This window comes from Lissotriton vulgaris, chromosome 4_1, assembly GCF_964263255.1.
Source record: "Lissotriton vulgaris chromosome 4_1, aLisVul1.2, whole genome shotgun sequence".
Classification (NCBI taxonomy): domain Eukaryota; kingdom Metazoa; phylum Chordata; class Amphibia; order Caudata; family Salamandridae; genus Lissotriton; species Lissotriton vulgaris.
This window is the reverse complement of record NC_141691.1, coordinates 633243332-633260531: the sequence shown is the minus strand read 5'-3', so window position 1 is coordinate 633260531 and position 17200 is coordinate 633243332. Positions and strand designations below refer to the sequence as shown.

The following is a 17200-nucleotide window of genomic DNA, read 5'->3' as shown; positions in this document are numbered from 1 at the left end:
AGAAATAACCCAACAGAAAGGACCTTATATCCCCCCCCTTTGCTGGTTGTGGTCTAGGAGAGCCCTTACAACCCGGGGATTTCTAAAATTGATCACAATACTATCCCAAGGTACATTTTTGGGCCTCTGACAGACCCATCCCACCCTTCGTGTGAACAAAATTTTGCCTGCATCTTTGTAAGAGAATTGCAGCTGTTCAGCCAGTCAAAAAATGCATTTGTTTTTTAGTTTGAAGTGTGATTCCATTTTCCCCATATTTAATTCCGGTACTCCAGTTAGAATCATGACATATGGGGTGGAGTCCGGGGGAAGATTGATACATGGCAGGGGTGGTCTTGCATCAGATGCTTCTGTTCGTATAGTATGCCCCTCGCCAGCCCTACAACTTGTCCCCAATCGGGGCACATTAGCTCCTGCTGCTGGCAATACTGGACAAGATCTAGGTTTATTACCAACCTCCAACCCCCGTCTGGGCCCCTGACACTGTGTGCTATCCTTATCTGTTGACTTATTGGAAATAATCAAATTTCTATTTACATCCCCCTGGTTGTTCTGATTTGGTAGGGTGGGGCTCGGGTTAAATGCAGAGGTATGATCAGCCCTGTGATAAGGAGGAGGGGCTTGTGTTACCTTTTGATGTTGGGACTCAACCACCTTATGATTTGCTTCTGCCTTACCCACCCAAGTCTCTACCATAGTTATGAGCTTATCTACCTGAGTAATCGGAAAGTTAAGTTTGTCCTTAACAATGTCCCTTATTTGAGTCTGAAATTCCATCACCAGGCTTGACACCCAGGTTGGGTGTTTTGTTCCTGCAGCTAAACAGCCACCTGGCCCTCCCTTCCCAAAGTCACCATTCACTATAAGTTCCGTAGTATACTTCTTCCTTTTGGTCCCAGTTCTTACAGCAGGTTTAGTTTTACTTTATTTAACTGGACCTGGGGGAGAGGCCTCCATGTTCACATCCGTGTTGGGTGTTTTGTGTACCAGAGCATGTGTCCTTGGCTGGGGCTTAGGGGAATCAGAACCACGGTTGGCGGGTAGGTTGCGTATCGTGATTAGTCGGGTAAAGGCTAAGTCCGGGGTTAGCGATAGGCGCCTTTCAGTCAGTTCAATTTCAGTTGACACCACCCCTATGGCCCTCTGAAGCATCTTATCAATTGAGGTAGGTTGATAGGATGTTGAGGAGTGCATGGCTATAGTTTGTTTTTTCCCTGCACAAGCGTGCTTCCCCATTATTACTGTCAAACGTTGAAGGAGCCAAACTCCACGTTCCAGCCAAACACTTGGCTCCAATTAAAAATAAAAGAACCAGGACAGAGCTAGGGTGGATTGACTGAACAAGGGTTACATACAGCTGGGGCTACACACCAAAAGAGAAGAAGAGGCGACTGCTAGAACTCACTCAGAATAATAGGGCAGACAAGAAGTAGTGGCACTAACCTTGGGCTCCAGCCCAGATGATTTTTTCTTGGGCCAATAATAGTTAGGCCTTAGGGGGGGGAGGCCCAGCCCAGCCTCCTCCGGCCTTTGACGGGCATGGCACGGGCACCCGTGCGCGTCCTGCGTTGCTGGAGCCCTGTGTACACCGGCGTGTGGATGATTTTGTTGGCGCCTCCTGGCGCTAGTGATATTGGGGGATGTAGTCTCTTGCTGTTGCCCCGGTCAAAAGACTGCTGGTTCCGGTGCTAATTTTGAGCTCCTACACTGCGGGAGCTCTTTAATGGGTGTTATGCGCCTCCGGCGCGTGGATGATTTTGTTTGTGCCTCCTGGCGCTAGTGATATTGGGGGATATAGTCACCTGCTGCTCCGGTCAAGAGACTGCCCGTTCCGCCACTAATTTCGAACTTCCATTCAAAATAATGAGCATGCCTATAGATCAGCAAAGGAAGCACTTCAGCTGACACTGAGGTTCACTGCATGCTGAAACTTCACCACACAGCGTTCTGACACCTCATGAGGGGTGTCCAGTTTGTGACCAAGATGGGGTCCTTCATTCTCTCCTGCCAGGTAATGGGATTGGATTGCCCCTAGGGCCGATTCTTGGCTCTACACCTAGATACACTTATAGTAGGGTTTGCATTCGAGGAGCATGCCATTACTGCCTTGTTTATATGCCTGCATATATATACACAGTTTTAGCACCATGGTAGAATTGTATCTACTAGTTATACTTTTTGTGCTTGTGATCACTTTCATTTGCTTCTGCCTATTGATTATCGCAGCACATGTAGTTCTATACAATAACAACGTTGGTTCAATAAATATATTGAAAACTTCCCAATGTGTATTCTGTATATTTCTCTGAATACACGTAAGAACGAGTGACGGAGTGAAAGGTTTGGATCTGTTTCCATGATCCCTGAGGGGTCAGGGTTGTCATGTTCAGTGGATGCCAGAAACTTTTTGCTCCCTGGTGAGGTTAGGTGGGATTGGTGGCACTGTGAGCAAGCTGGTCTCTAGGTCAACATATCCTGCAGGGATGCTCGGAATCAGTCTAGTTACCTCACCCAAAGTTTATGATGTCCAACAAATGTGCAGGTTCAACGGATTAGTGGGAACTACACGACAACAATGCATGGGCTAAAGATCCTGATAATGATCCAGCTGCCCATACAGGAAGCATTGCTGGAAGCTGTGCAATTTTTCTATGATTTGCAGCTGTAAACGGGCGTTCAAGTGATGTTGAATAATGTGCCACATCAAACTGCTGAACTATACATGCTGCAACCTGGCTGATGGTCTTCTCACAGGCTAGACACGTAGTACTAACCTGGCAGAATAAACATTCTCATTTCTCCACTCATTCAATATAAGATTGGTCCACAAACTAACATTTTGGAGCGGGTACTGAGGAGTTCTTTCACATGGGTTTTTACAGGATCAGCATTATTGCACACAACAAAGTTGTTGAGTTGAACTTTACCTAATTCATGCAATAATGGACAGCTACATAATTAGCATACATGTTAGTCTAATTTGGAGTGACCCATTTTGCCAATGGGAACCTGAGTATTACCTTACGCACAAGAAACAATGGTTTATTGAGGATTCAATAAACAGCAGATAAACAATAATCAGCAACTCGTTCACAGAACGCTATTATTGTGAAGAGAATAAAGAGAGTCTGACCTAAAAATGACTTGGCACAGAATTATAAGTAAACAAAAGTGTGCTTACGGTCCCCAGGGGTCACACAGAAACAAAGAGAACAAAAGAAGTTAGAGCAAATAAATTAAAGTGTGTGTATACAAAAGTAGTACAACTTAAATCCATTTGTATCCAGGGTTTATCTGAAAATTTTATATAGCCAAGCTTAACAATTAATATATCTTAGTTGTCGACAACATTTTGTCCTCCTCTTCGCGTACAGAGGTCTCATCAGGAATGACAAGATAAATCTAGACTAGGCTATATCATATATAGCTTGAGGAGGCATTAAATAATGGTTCTTTGGGGGTCACCTGAGAGAAAATGTCCTTTCGGATAAAGGCAGCTGGATATATTCTCACCCAGAGTGTATGAATCCCAAAAGCTAAAGGAGTGGTGCACCAATATGGTGGATAGAATCAGCATTCACTCAGTGAGGCCGAACAGCCTCTTATCAAAAACACAGTAGGTTTAGAATTGGTATTTCAAGCAACAGTATACATTAATGAATTGGTTGGAAGAGGACGTTTACTCGCCTATTAAAAAGAGAAAGAGGTCCTTAGGAAAAAAGGTCCTTCCTTAGAGAGTTCTGCACAGGAAAGTGGTCCATGACGTTCAGACTGGGACTCACAGAGAGAACAAGAATGTTCTCCTATTAAAGAGCTACTCACCAGGGAGGTAACTGCTGGTGGGTGCCTAGAAATTTCTCTCGTAGGGGCAACCTCCTGTATGCTTTGTGGACCGCGGACCAGGACAGTGTGAACTGTCAATATGAGGTGAGCAGTAATCCTAAAGCATGCTTAAGAAAAGTTGCAATAAAATGGTTGTGGGAATGAAAGGGAGGTTTGGACCACAGTAGGTATATGTAAATACAAATAAAAGGAAGTGAATTACTCCTTTTAATTCCAACTTTGGAAATTAATTGAAAACAATCTTTAAAAGTATAAATTAGAAAAATGATTTAAAGGAGAGTAGAGGAATTAGAAGAAATAGAAATAAGACACACTTGGAAGAAGGTGGAGAAGATAGGCTGCCGTCTCTAATTTTTAATAAATCATGAATAAATGAACATCATGCAACATACGATATAAACATAAGGTTCTAAATTTACAGGGTGGAAAAAGCACATTGTTATGGCATATCAGTAAGCATATTGAGACGTACTGATCACAAAACATACATCCGAAAAGGGGAAGCAGCCTTTACAACGAGGTTTTTACCTCGTTGTGCCTTTACCAAGCATTTTTTAGCACACATATTTTTACAGTGTGCGTGCCTTTACAACGCATGCCTTTGCTTCGCATTTAAGGTAAGTTAAGGGGTGTGGGGGGTCTCCCCTGCAAATACAATGCGTGAAAATAGAATGCGTTGTAAAAACATATTCATGGTAAAAACATGCGTGGTATAAAATGCCTGCTAAAAGCATATGATGTATTTACCTGCGTCGTATAACCAAACAAAAGTCATATTTGAGTATAAAAACGTAAACATTAGGTGGCATCTGATAACATCATTCCGATAAGACCTGTAAACCACAAGTCCAAATCCTGGTCATATCAACAAAATCAATTGCTATCAGCATTTAAGCTTCCCTCTCTTCCAATGTGTCAAGGTCATGCTCCTTGGATTTACAGCATTGGTTGACTTACATTCCAGTCTCTGTAGAATTATTCCTACATCTCTACCTCTTTCAGGTACGTCCACCAGATCGTTGGTAGATAATATAGGTATTCAAATATATCGAATTTGTAATATTATCAAGTTTTTTTAAAGTGTTTTATATGTTAGTATGTGTGTGAAAAGTGTATATTTTTATTATAATTTCTTTTAAGTAATGAATTTTATGTTATTTAATTTTTGTGAGATTTAATTCTGTAGCGGGTTGTGGGTTTATAGGGGAATAGGGTGGGAAGTAATTTAATTGTAATTAATTAAATATTTTAAATTATTTATTGGTGTTTATTTTGAATAAATTGTTAGTTAATTTTTAATTGGTAATTAATTAATTTTTAATTGGTAATCCATTTTTATTAATTGAATAATTGATAATTATGTTAATTTTATTATTTATTTTCCATGGCAGGTTGTGGGTTTATGGGGGAATAGGGTGGGAAGTAATTTAATTGTAATTAATTAAATATTTTAATTTATTTATTGGTATTTATTTTGAATTATTTGGTAATTAATTTTTAATTGGTAAATAATTAATTTTTAATTGGTAATTCATTTTTATTAATTGATTAATTGATAATTATGTTCATTTTATTAATTTAGTTTCTGTAGCGGGTTGTTGGTTTATAGGGGAATAGGATGGGAAGTAATTTAATTGTAATTAATGAAATATTGCAATTTATTTATTGGTATTTATTTTGAATTAATTGTTAATTAATTTTTAATTGGTAATTAATTAATTGTTAATTGGTAATTAAGTTGTATTAATAGGTAATGCATTTTAATAATTAATATTTATTTGTATTATTAATTATTATATTATATTAAATTGGTTATTACTTTAAATTAATTTTTTATTGTGATTGATATTGAATTTATTTTTATTAATATATTACATATTTACTTTCTCTACTGTTGCACTCTCTGGAGTGGAAATAGTAATTTTAACCCCTACGCTATCCAACAATTTCCCTACTGTTGCACTGTCTGGAGTGGGAATAGTAATTTTAACCCCTACGCTACCCAACGCTTTCCCTACTGTTGCACTCCCTGGAGTGGGAATAGTAAACTTTCACCCCTACGCTATCCAATGCTTTCCCTACTGTTGCACTCTCTGGAGTGGGAATAGTAATTTTTACCCCATGCTATCCAACGTTTTCCCTGCTGTTGCACTCTCTGGAGTGGGAATAGTAATTTTTATCCCTACACTATCCAACGCTTTCCCTAACTGTTGCACTCACTGGAGTGGGAATAATATTTTTTACCCCTGCGCTATCCAACGCTTTCCCTACTGTTGCACTCACTGGAGTGGGAATAGTCACTTTTTACCCCTACGCTATCCAACGCCTTCCCTACTGTTGCACTCACTGGAGTGGGAATAGTAATTTTTACCCCTACGCTATCTAACGCTTTCCCTAGTGTTGCACTCACTGGAGTGGTAACAGTAAATGTTACTGTCCTGCTATCCAACGCTTTCCCTACTGTTGCACTCTCTGGAGTGGGAATAGTAATTTTTACCCCTACGCTATCTAACGCTTTCCCTACTGTTGCACTCACTGGAGTGGTAATAGTAAATTTTACCCTCCCGCTATCCTACGGTAAGAATATTGCATATTTTTTATTAATATTATGTTAATATATATATATATTTTGTTTAAAAAAATTAAATTGTATTTTTTTTATAACTTAAATTAATTATTTAATAATTTTGAGGTTATTTAAGTATTTTTAAGTATATTTTAGTTAATTATTTTTATTATTTCATTAATTTTTAATTATTTTCAAGACATTTAAAAAAAATCGATATTTTTACTAGCTATATTTTTAAACGATATTTTTGATTCGATATTTTTGTACTTACCTGTTTGTAGATAGGAACTCGATATTTTTGTAGTCGATATTTTATCCTCAATATTTTTGTAATTCTATATTAGTGTAATCGATATTAGGTCAGTGATCCAGACCTAGACCTATAGACGTAGTGGAGGCCCAAGGGTACTCTGGAGTCATAGTGAGAACAGTACAAAGTATGTGGGTCTCCTTTAGTTTGTTCCAACTCAGCCTATTATGGCTATCATTGCTTTTGACATCCTAATGGGTATGATGCCACTGTTAATATCTCCTGTTAATTTAAAGTTGTCCCCAGAGGCGACGTCATTCTTAATCATCTTAACTGTTGTCCCTCCTTTACAGGATGGTCAATCTGAATACTGATCAGAGTTGAAGAATAAGGTAGTGCACTGGGTGGCTAAATGGGGGGCAATATCGGGCAATTGAGCATCAATAAAAGCAGACATGACACAAACATAGTTTTCCCCTAGGGAACACCTACTAGCCCGTCAGCCCAAAACAACAGTAATTAACTGATATGTCTTACTGTGTTGTCCTCTCATACAAATCAACTAGTAAAAATCTTAAAGAATCATAATGAGAGTATGGCATATACTCTCTTTAACTCATGGGGGCTGCCTGTTCTTCCTGTGTGACCTGCAAATTTCCATCCAACATGAAAGCTTTCCTGTATGAGAAAATAAAATATGACCTTAACTCTTTCACAAGTTGTAAATCTACCAATGTGGTTTACTGTATTTGATGTCCGTGTAACACACTACATTTAATACAGGCCACATAGCAAGTGAAAGCAAGGATTTGTCAACATAGGACCCTAATATAATGCACAGTGATCCCTGCTCTTCTGGCTGCATGCTATCTGGAAAAAGATTATTCAGAAATTGGCATAAAATGGAAGGTCATCGATTTGGTGAATCTACCCCAAAGAGGTGGAGATGTAGGAGCAATTCTACAGAGTTTGAAATGTAAGTGGGCCCAGCTCTGTGAATCCATTGAGCATGGACTCAACACAACAGAAAAATGCAGGAGTTTCACCGTTTGTAATTGACCTTGGTGTTGCTCATATGATCAGGATTTGGACTTGTGATTTTCATGCCTTTATAGAATGTTGATAGGTTTTGTGATCAGCCAGCCCCTTATGTTTACATTTATATACTTAAATATGTTTTTTTCATTGCTAATTGACTGTATATTTTTGATCAATAAGCCTTAAAATATATACTGATATACTATAAAGATGTTTATTTTTTGCTCTTTAATGTTTAACGCATAATGTTTTTATCATATGTTGCATGATCATTTTTTAATGATTCTTTATGGATTAAAGACTGCAGTCTGTCTTCTTCATTCTGTTCCAACTGTGAGTGTAAAAAGAAAAATATATTCTAGATCCTCCATTCTCCCTTGTACCTATTTCATAATTTACACTTTTCAAGATTTTTGAATTGTTTACCGAATTTAGAATTAAGAGCAGTTATTTGGTTCCATTGGGATATTGACTGAGGTCCACGCCTCCCTTTGATTCCAGCAGCCATTTTTATGGCTGCTTCCATTAAATGTGCGTTAGGAATAACGGCTCGGTTGAAAGTGATTGTACATGCTGACCTTGTTACTGCTCAGCAACTCTCACATGCATTTGCACCTACACAAGACATTTCTATGCTTCCCATCAGGAGTTCCCTACTTTGTAAATGGCCCTTTAGTAGGAGCAGATCGTTGTTCTCTGTGAAATTCACAGCCTTAACTTTTCAGTTCACCTTCGGGTGCGCAACTCTCTAAGGAAGGATCCCTCTCCTTAATGACCACTATCTCTAATCAACGGGTGCAATCATTTCCAGAATGACATATGGGAAGCAGCGCCAGGCACAGGTTTCCAAAAGAACTACTGAGAATGTCATGTGACACGTCCAACTGGATCTTATTTACCCTGTATAGCCAAAAATTGCTTTCTGACTAGGGCCCCATTATTTTCTTTTATTAGATTTATAAAGTTACATTTATAATATGCCATAGAAGTTGAAGAAAAAGTAATTGACAATTAAAAATGTAGAAAATGGTGTTTAATGTATGTAATTAACTTTTCTCTTCGAATATATAATTAGGGATGATATGTCCTTTTTCTTTCGCATATCAAAGGAGGTGAGTACAATAAAAATGAAATTGTTCAAGCTCCTATTAGCAGCTGCTTAAAATGCAAATGGGTGAGGGATGTTAATTTTGCCGTGGGAATGTATTTTGTCAGTTGCACGAGGCTTGGCTTTAGAACATAGGAATTTTCATGTAGTTAATTTAGAAGTGTTGAAAGGACACTATATTGTGAAGGATTGTAGAGTGACCATCTGCCAGCCAGTGGAAGCCTACATTAAACATGCTTACTGGATGTAGGACCATAATGTTCTTTCGATTCAAGCACATTAATTAAGACTCATGCTCTATTGAGCACTTTCTTTTCTTTTAGCAGCATAGTATTTGCTAAAAAAAAAAAATTGATACCTTGGTGGTAAACTTATTGTTTTCCAAGTAAAGGGCTCAGTGAAATCTTGTCTTGTCAATTTAACTACACTTGATCCTTGATAATATTTGAGCCAGATGTCCTAAAAGATGGTCGCAAAATACTGGTCGCAATTTGGGACCAGTATTTTTGCGACCAGCATGTTATTTTGTGAACTGACCTATGTACAGGTCCGTTCACAAAATACAGACTCATAGGGGTCAATAGGACCTCTGCCTACTCTTAAAAAAAAATTCTGACAACATTTATAAAGGTTCACGCTTGCGACTGGGTCACCACTACTTTTATGTATTTGGTAATGCATTAATATTTTGCAACCACATTTCGGTCAGAAAACATTTAGGCACCCATTCTGAATCAGCATTTGGAAGGGACTCTCTAAACATGTCACTTCCAAATACCGATTAAGTTTGTACTTGCAAACACAAATTGCGAATCGGTAACGCATTACCAAAGTGCAATTTGTGTATGTTACAAACTAAAAGGCCTTTTTGCACTCACAAACGGCCCTGTTTTGAGAATCAAACCCTTTGCGACTGCAAAAAGCCTTACTACATCTGGCTCCTAATTTCTTAACTCTAATGTTTGGTTGTTCCGTTTGACATAACACTTTTCGCATTTTCCGTGAGGTTAGCCTTGTGTCTCAGACTAAGTCAAATAGAGCTTACCTTCATTTGAACATGTTTGCTTCTATGGACAGTGCTGTTAGCCATTTCCCTACAGGGCACACATCTAGCAAAACACATATAGTGCCATGATGAAAAATTCCCTTTCCCTTATCTCTCACAAACAAACTTTATTCCTGCTCAACTACCCTTTCTATTTAATCTGTGACTGTCTTTACCCTCATTATATTTATACCTTAATTAAAATCCTAAAGGTCAGGGCCTTTCACCCATTACTCTCTGAACCATGATTGCTGCTGTATGATGATGTATTTTATAATAAGCTATACATGGACTAATAAAAAATGATTTTCAGTATTTACTAACAAGCAGGTGTCTTGAAGTTTGTGTTTACGGCGAAGAACCCAGATTTTTCCCACAACATCAATCTGTGTGGCGGTACCTACAGCATGGGTGCAGAAACTGCCTCAAAAAATCGTAAAAGACAAAGCGGGAGATTTACGAAAACTTTACTGTATGAAATGCCAAGTTATTCTATTCTAGGGGTTGGAATACGCACACATTTATCGGCATATTTGAACGTCCAAAATGTGTAGGTGTCAACATTGATGCCGATGCATGATTTCTTTGTGCAAGAAACTCTTTTGATGGTTTTTTTATTACAAAAGTCTTAAAGCGACTTTATATAGCTGTAATGGACTGTAAATAGACAGACTTATTTATTATGCATTATGTGTCAACCACAAGCTGAAAACTACTGAAGGAAAATACATCAAAACAGCAGATTTGCCATCTAAGCGAAGGACGGGCACAGATGAGGAAGACTTGCCTTTAACTGTCAAGTAATCATCTGCTCTTTAGCTTAAGCTCACTCTATCTTGTCAACATCAATACCCAAGCAACAAAGGTGGATTGTACCTGAAGAGAGTGGCAGCTGTGATGATCATCTTTAAAAATATAAAAATGTATTTCTTAGTCCAAGTTTAGGCCTGGCTTGCATTGTTGTGTTCTGATGTAAAGTTAAACGTTTAGGAACTGCTGTAGCCGGAAGGTTAAGTCTGGTTAACAGAGTGGGTTTTGTCGTGTCCTGTGTTTGTGTGTTGGAGGCATCTAGTGTCCTTGGCAGACTCCTTACAAGTATTAAGTAATCTGGTGGGTGTGTTTAATAAAGTTTGTGACACAGTGTGTTCAGTTACCGGTTGCATGCTGAAGAATAAAGATTTGCAAACCAGAACTCAGTGTGTGGCGTGGTCTGTTACATGCTGCGGGCGATGCTACTACTGGCGACGAGATGGGGGACACGTGCCCCCAAGGATACAAGACTGCTCTCCCTAAGAGTTTGCTGTGGTCCAGCAAACTGCTTATGCATGCCAAGTGCAACCCAAGAAGCAGTCTACAGTTTGCGTATGTGGAGTCAAAGTACAATTCCAGCAGTAGAGAAGACATCAAATAAGGTGAAGGCCCTTGGAGGAGCACAGTTAGTAAGCCAAAAGAAGAAATAATGCACCACACCATAACACAGAGCCAGCATCAATACAAAGCAAAAGTGCTAAAGACAGTGACAACCAGGTAGGAAGAAGCGCTAAAGGCAGCGACAACCAAGTGCAGAAAAAACGATGAGGACAAAGGTGTACACCTGGGCAGCTTCTACGCCTTGCAGAGTCAAGGATCCTTTCTAGTGACCATGCAGCACAAGCAAACCACAGTGCAAGCGCCAATTCATATCCACCAAGGTACGTTGGCGAGTGCATGCTTATTAGGTTTTGATACAGCTGCTGACATTGGACTGATCTCTATTAACTGCAACTTGAATGCTCATTCTGAAATAGTGAGTCAATTCCCGACATTGTTTAGTGGACTTGGGAAACTTAAGACAATGAAGGCGCATTCTCACATTAATGAAGACATTCCCCCTGTTGCACAGCAACACTAGAATTGCTTTTCACTTACGGGAAGCTGTTGAGAAAGAACTAGAAACACTGTTAAAATATGTTATCATCGAGGGTTCTACTAGTCTGATGCTGTGAATTTCACCCATTGTAGGGGTGCCAAAAAAAGGACAGTGGAGGTTTAATGCACATTTGTGTTGATATGCGACAGGCCATCAAAGCAATCATAACAGAAAGACATCCAGGTCCACACAATGCATACATGATTACGCAGCTGAATGGCACCAATATTTTCTCCCGCCTTTATTTGAACAAAGGCTACCATCAACTTCAGCTTGAAGGCAACAAACTATAGGTACATTACTACTTTTTCAACTCATGTTGGATTGCTCAGATATAAGAGAGTTTTGGTGTGTCTTCAGCTGCAGAAATCTTTCAAGATGTCATTCATCAAATAATTCAATCTGTCCCACATGCTTTAAACTACAGCGATAATATATTGGTGTTTGGGGCTACACGAAAGGAACATGATAAAGCACTCACACAAGTATGCTGTCTGCTTGCTGATGCATATCTCACACTAAATGCAGAGAAGTGTGAGTTTCACTTAAACAGACTTAAATTCTTTGGCCATATTTTCTCTGAAAAAGGAATGACTCCTGACCCCAAAAAGGTACAAGTATTGTTGTCTACTTGACCTCCAGAAGATATGACCATGCTGCAATCCTTCTTAGGCATGGCCAGTTATTGCTCTAGGTACCTTTTTTGATTTTGCCACTGTGAGTGCCCTTATAAAAGTACTAACAAAGTGAGATGTTCCATTTGAATGAATATGATGGAAGTTTCAAGAAAATTGAAAATGCAACTGAAATGGTTTACCACGATCTGAAATTGCATAATGAGATTGTGTTAGATGCAAGCCCAGTGTGGTTGGGTGCAATCCTTTCCCAGCACAGTGGACAGCACGCTGCTCAGAAACACATTGTGGCCTATGCTTGTTGGAGTCTATCTCACATCGAATGTGCTTTTCTCAACCTGAGAAAGAGGGAAAGCTTAGCTATAGGATGGGCATGTGAACACTTCCATGTGTTTCTGTATGGAAAGCATGTCACCCATGTCACGGATCATCAGGCATTGCCACACAATTTTCAGAAATCCAAAACCAAGATGCCCCTCGCATCGAGAGGTGGGGATTGCATCAGCAGGAGTATGATTCCACTATTGTGCACAAACCAGGGAAGGATCAAAGCCCCACAGACTACTTTTCACGAGTGCTGCTACAGGTTCATAGAAGTACATCCAAAGCAGCTAAGGCCTACATCAATTTCATAGTAAAGTCAAGTATGCCTGTAGCTCTTTCTATTGAATAGATTCTCACAGCTACTAGTACTGACAAAGACATGCCTAAGGTCAAAGAAATCATTGAAACGCATTTATGAAGGAAACATACCCGACCGCTTATAGTTGATGTTGAGTACCAGAAATTCAAGAACGTTTAGGAAGAATTTATATTTCTGTCCTTGATAATCTTTGATATATTCTTTAATATAATCCTCTGTAAAACTGCTAAAGGGCATTTTAAAGCGCAGCAGGTTCATCACGCAAGGGCCCCATTCACAAAGAATTTGCAGAGACTTTTTCTTGGAGTACTCTTGGCTTGCTGCTCAGTTTTAGGACTGAGCAAGGAGTAATGATGGGTTGTTTCTGAGTTACGCTTGGATTAAAAGTCTATGGGCCTGATTTAGAATTTGGTGGATGGATTACTCTGTCACAACGATGACAGATATCCCAACTCCTGAGATATAAATCCCATGGGATATTATCAGATTTATATTTGTGCGGACAGGATATCCGTCACCAATGTGACGGAGTAACCCCTTCGCCAAAATCTAAATCGGGCCCTTGGGCAGGAGTACTGCATGAGAAGTCACGCCAACGCCAACTAATTGTTACATTTGTATGAATCGGGGCGCCAATGTTTTGTATTCAGAACCGTTTTTAGCACTATGGGTCTACTGATATAGATATTGCAGGCCCCTGGACGCTCCCAGAGTGCCTGGATATTTTGCAGTGACTCCACAATGAGCCTGTCTACATTGGGCTCAGCAACACAAGTTACACATGTATATTTTATGAGTAGGAACTGGCAACAATTTACATTGGAAAAAGATGCAACGACTAAAAGAACACAGAAATATGCTGGTTGCATTCTAAGCTTTTGTTTATCATTCTAAACATTCTTCATACACAGTTTTCGTAACAGACTGATATGGTTTTGTACTGCACAATCAGCAGAGGCGTTCTTTATTTTTTCGTTTCCCTTAAAAAGTAATGGCCATCAAACTTTTTAATGCGGCACCCCATAGAGTAAAATAGGTTCTTCATGAGCTTTAGCATGACAAACATATTTCCTTATCATTGTTTTGACAGCAAACATATTTGGCAAATCAAACTTTGCAGTTGAGTTAATTTTTCTTTTTTTTTTTAAACAATCAAATACATAATTGGCAACATGCTAGCAGCAGTGCTATCTTAACGCAGGGGCACGCTGGGCAGTTGCCCGGTTGGCCCCACGAGCATAGGGGCCCCATACAGACCAGAATTTGACACTAATTTACTGTTAAAGATTTTTGTTCCTGTGAGTTGTGGTGTAGGCATGGCCCAGTGCACTGGTTTACCCGGGGACCTATAATGCTGTTAAGACATCCCTGCCTAGCAGCAGTCTGTAATCCCAAAAAACTTAAAAGTAATAACAGTGTGATCATTTATCAGGAATGGGGCTGGTATTCAAGGGTTATTTGGAGCGCTCCAATTCCCTCACCCCCCTTTGACATCCCTCCCATCTAGGGCATGGGTGCAAAACTACATTACTGATGACCCTTTAAGTGTACAGAGTTTCGCATTGCCACTCTGTTTTATTTCACCAAAAACACAGCCTTGTTTAAACATGATGTTTGTGTTTGTCCCCTAGCCTAGGGGCATACGTGCTCCTCTTGGACGGAGCCTCCTACCCAACCTCCAGGGGGCTTGCCTCCCAGATTGAAAACCCCTGCCTCAAACAGATGGTTTGGCCCATCTCCTTTCCAGGAGTCTAGATTCAGAAATTGAACTTGTTGCCCGTAAATAGCATCTGGCTTGGCAACAGAGGTGTCACAACCTGTCTGCCTGCAGGTAGTAAATGCCGAAGCGGCTGTCAAGGGAGACAAATCAATTCAATTTTCATTTATTTAGATTTTTTGTCCATGCTTCCACCAGATGTATAGAATGGCGTGCTTAGAAAACAAGACCGCTCATTTCCAGCAGTCACTGAAGCAAACATTAGAAGGCGCATTACTTACGCTCCACAAAGTAAGAGCTGGCCTCTATTTTCCAGACAATCTGACCTCGATGAGAACCATTGACACCCCGATTCTTGTAGTCGAGAAAATTTTCAGATTGGGCTTCATCTGTAAGAAAACAAAATAATCCATTAACGACCAACAGAACATGGACAATCGAACTACCCCCCCCCCCCCCCCGTGCTCTTTTCTTCCTTTTTTTCCTTCTTTCTTCTTTCTCTGGTCTTCCACTCATGTATTTCCCATGCTCCATGTAAATATATATTTTTTTTAGTCAATAAAAAATTACAGAAATAAAAAATAAACAAAAAAAAAGAAAGCACCCATTTGCATGGAAATGTAAAGCTAACATAATATAAATCAAATTCATACCACGCGTGACGCAAATTCTGATAAATAACTAACAGGTGGAATTAAAAGTTGCGACACAGGTCAGATTTAGTCCACGCATGACACGTCTTCTAACAAATATTTGACTCGCTGGTAAATCTACTACATTTGTCATGTTCTGCAGACGTCACATACATATCCCTGGCATGAAGAGCGAAGAGACGGCCATCATGTTTCATCATCTGCCGCTCCTTGCCCTGGGCTGAAAGAGATTCACATTTGCATTGTCAGACGTATGCTGTCGGAAAGAGATTCATCCAGTGCGTGAATCTGTCAGAACGCAAGGACCCTGTTGGCATATGAGAGATTGTGAAATTCTGACTAAGTCACAGTTAACATGCGAGGATCTAGATATTTGAAAAAACTGAGTGTTCACTTCAAGCTATCTTTAAGATGAAGCATTTATTTAAAATGACCAAACACAATCTGGGCTTCGTAGAAGACAATGTAAATGAGTCAACATTTTAAATGTTGCTCAGAAACTAGTGACATTTAGTTAATAGTGTTGTTCTAATTAACTTGGAAAGTTTTGCATGAATGGGGTGGGTTTGGGTGAAGAACTTGCAACACAATGTACTAAAGTTGGGGTCATAAAACAGTTTGTGTTTTAGCACAATTACTGTTTTGCAACCTTTTGGCACTACAACATTTTACAAATCTTTTGCTTCACTAAATGCACTTTTAATGAGATTTGCAGAATCCTGCCTCAAGAATATTAACGAGACAAGCTTCTATTTTGCAAATTCTACTGCATGCCTTTGAGTATAGGCATGGAGTGTTGTGACGGAGTATTCTCACCACCAAGAATTAAATCGGGCCCTTAGTCTCACAAATGGAAGTCAAAATCCTTTAGCAAGGCAAGGCAGCAGACTGTATCCGTAGAGGGTCTCCACAACATCAAATAGGCATTGGATGAAGTCCCAGTGAAGCCATTGGTTTTGGTGGGAAAATCTCAGAGTGGGAACATTTTGCTCTCGCAGAAGTCTTCTCGCCAGCCTGATCATTTTGGTGTCTTTGCCCAGTCAGAATATTTTACCTTAACACTTCGGGCCTGATTACAATCTTGATGGACAGGGTTACTCTGTCACAAACATGATGGATATCGAGTCGCAGTTTTATTTATTTATGTATTTATTTTTTGCATTCATACAGCGCGCTGTTACCCGAAGGTGTCCTGGCGCTAGATGAATACTCCTAAAGGATCAGGCCAGAATCAGTTTAATGTGTAAACAGCCAGGTTTTTGCGGCATTCCAGGCCTTCGTTGCCCCCAAAACAAGCTCCTGCCACCCCACTGTGCCTTCTTTATACGAGGAACTTTGACCAAGCGCTGACCAGCTGACCTTAAGGGTCTGGGAGGAAGATACCATTGAAAGTACTGCTACAGACAGGCCGGCCCGAGGCCTTGCAAGGCCCTGCAAGGCCCTGAAGACCAGACATAAGGCTTTAGAAGAGATCCGCTTCCGTACTGGCAGCCAATGTAATTTGACAATTTCGGCGGAGATGGAGGCATACTTTGGTATGCCCATCAGCAGTCTGTCTGACGCATTTTGCAAGACCTGCATTTTATTAAGAAGCCCCTGTTGAGCATTCAAAAGCAGGCTGTTGCAGTAGTCTAGGCGCGACAACACTAATGCCGTGATAACTGTTTTTTTACTGCTCTCAGGTAGGAAAGGGAGAATCTTCCGTATCATTTTAAGTATAAAAAATACTGATGATGCTATGGCATTGACCTGGGGCCTAAAGGTGAGCTGCTCATCAATAAGGACACCCA

General features: G+C 39.8%; 1 protein-coding gene across 1 annotated transcript in view; it reads right to left on the bottom strand.

Annotated features, from left to right (window-relative positions):
- Window positions 1-17200, bottom strand: part of HECW1 (HECT, C2 and WW domain containing E3 ubiquitin protein ligase 1) — a 974913-nt gene that overhangs the window by 448072 nt on the left and 509641 nt on the right. The window contains exon 5 of the mRNA XM_086964874.1: window positions 15039-15146. Within this exon, the coding sequence (XP_086821000.1) occupies window positions 15039-15146 (108 nt within the window). The remainder of the gene's footprint in view (window positions 1-15038; window positions 15147-17200) is intronic.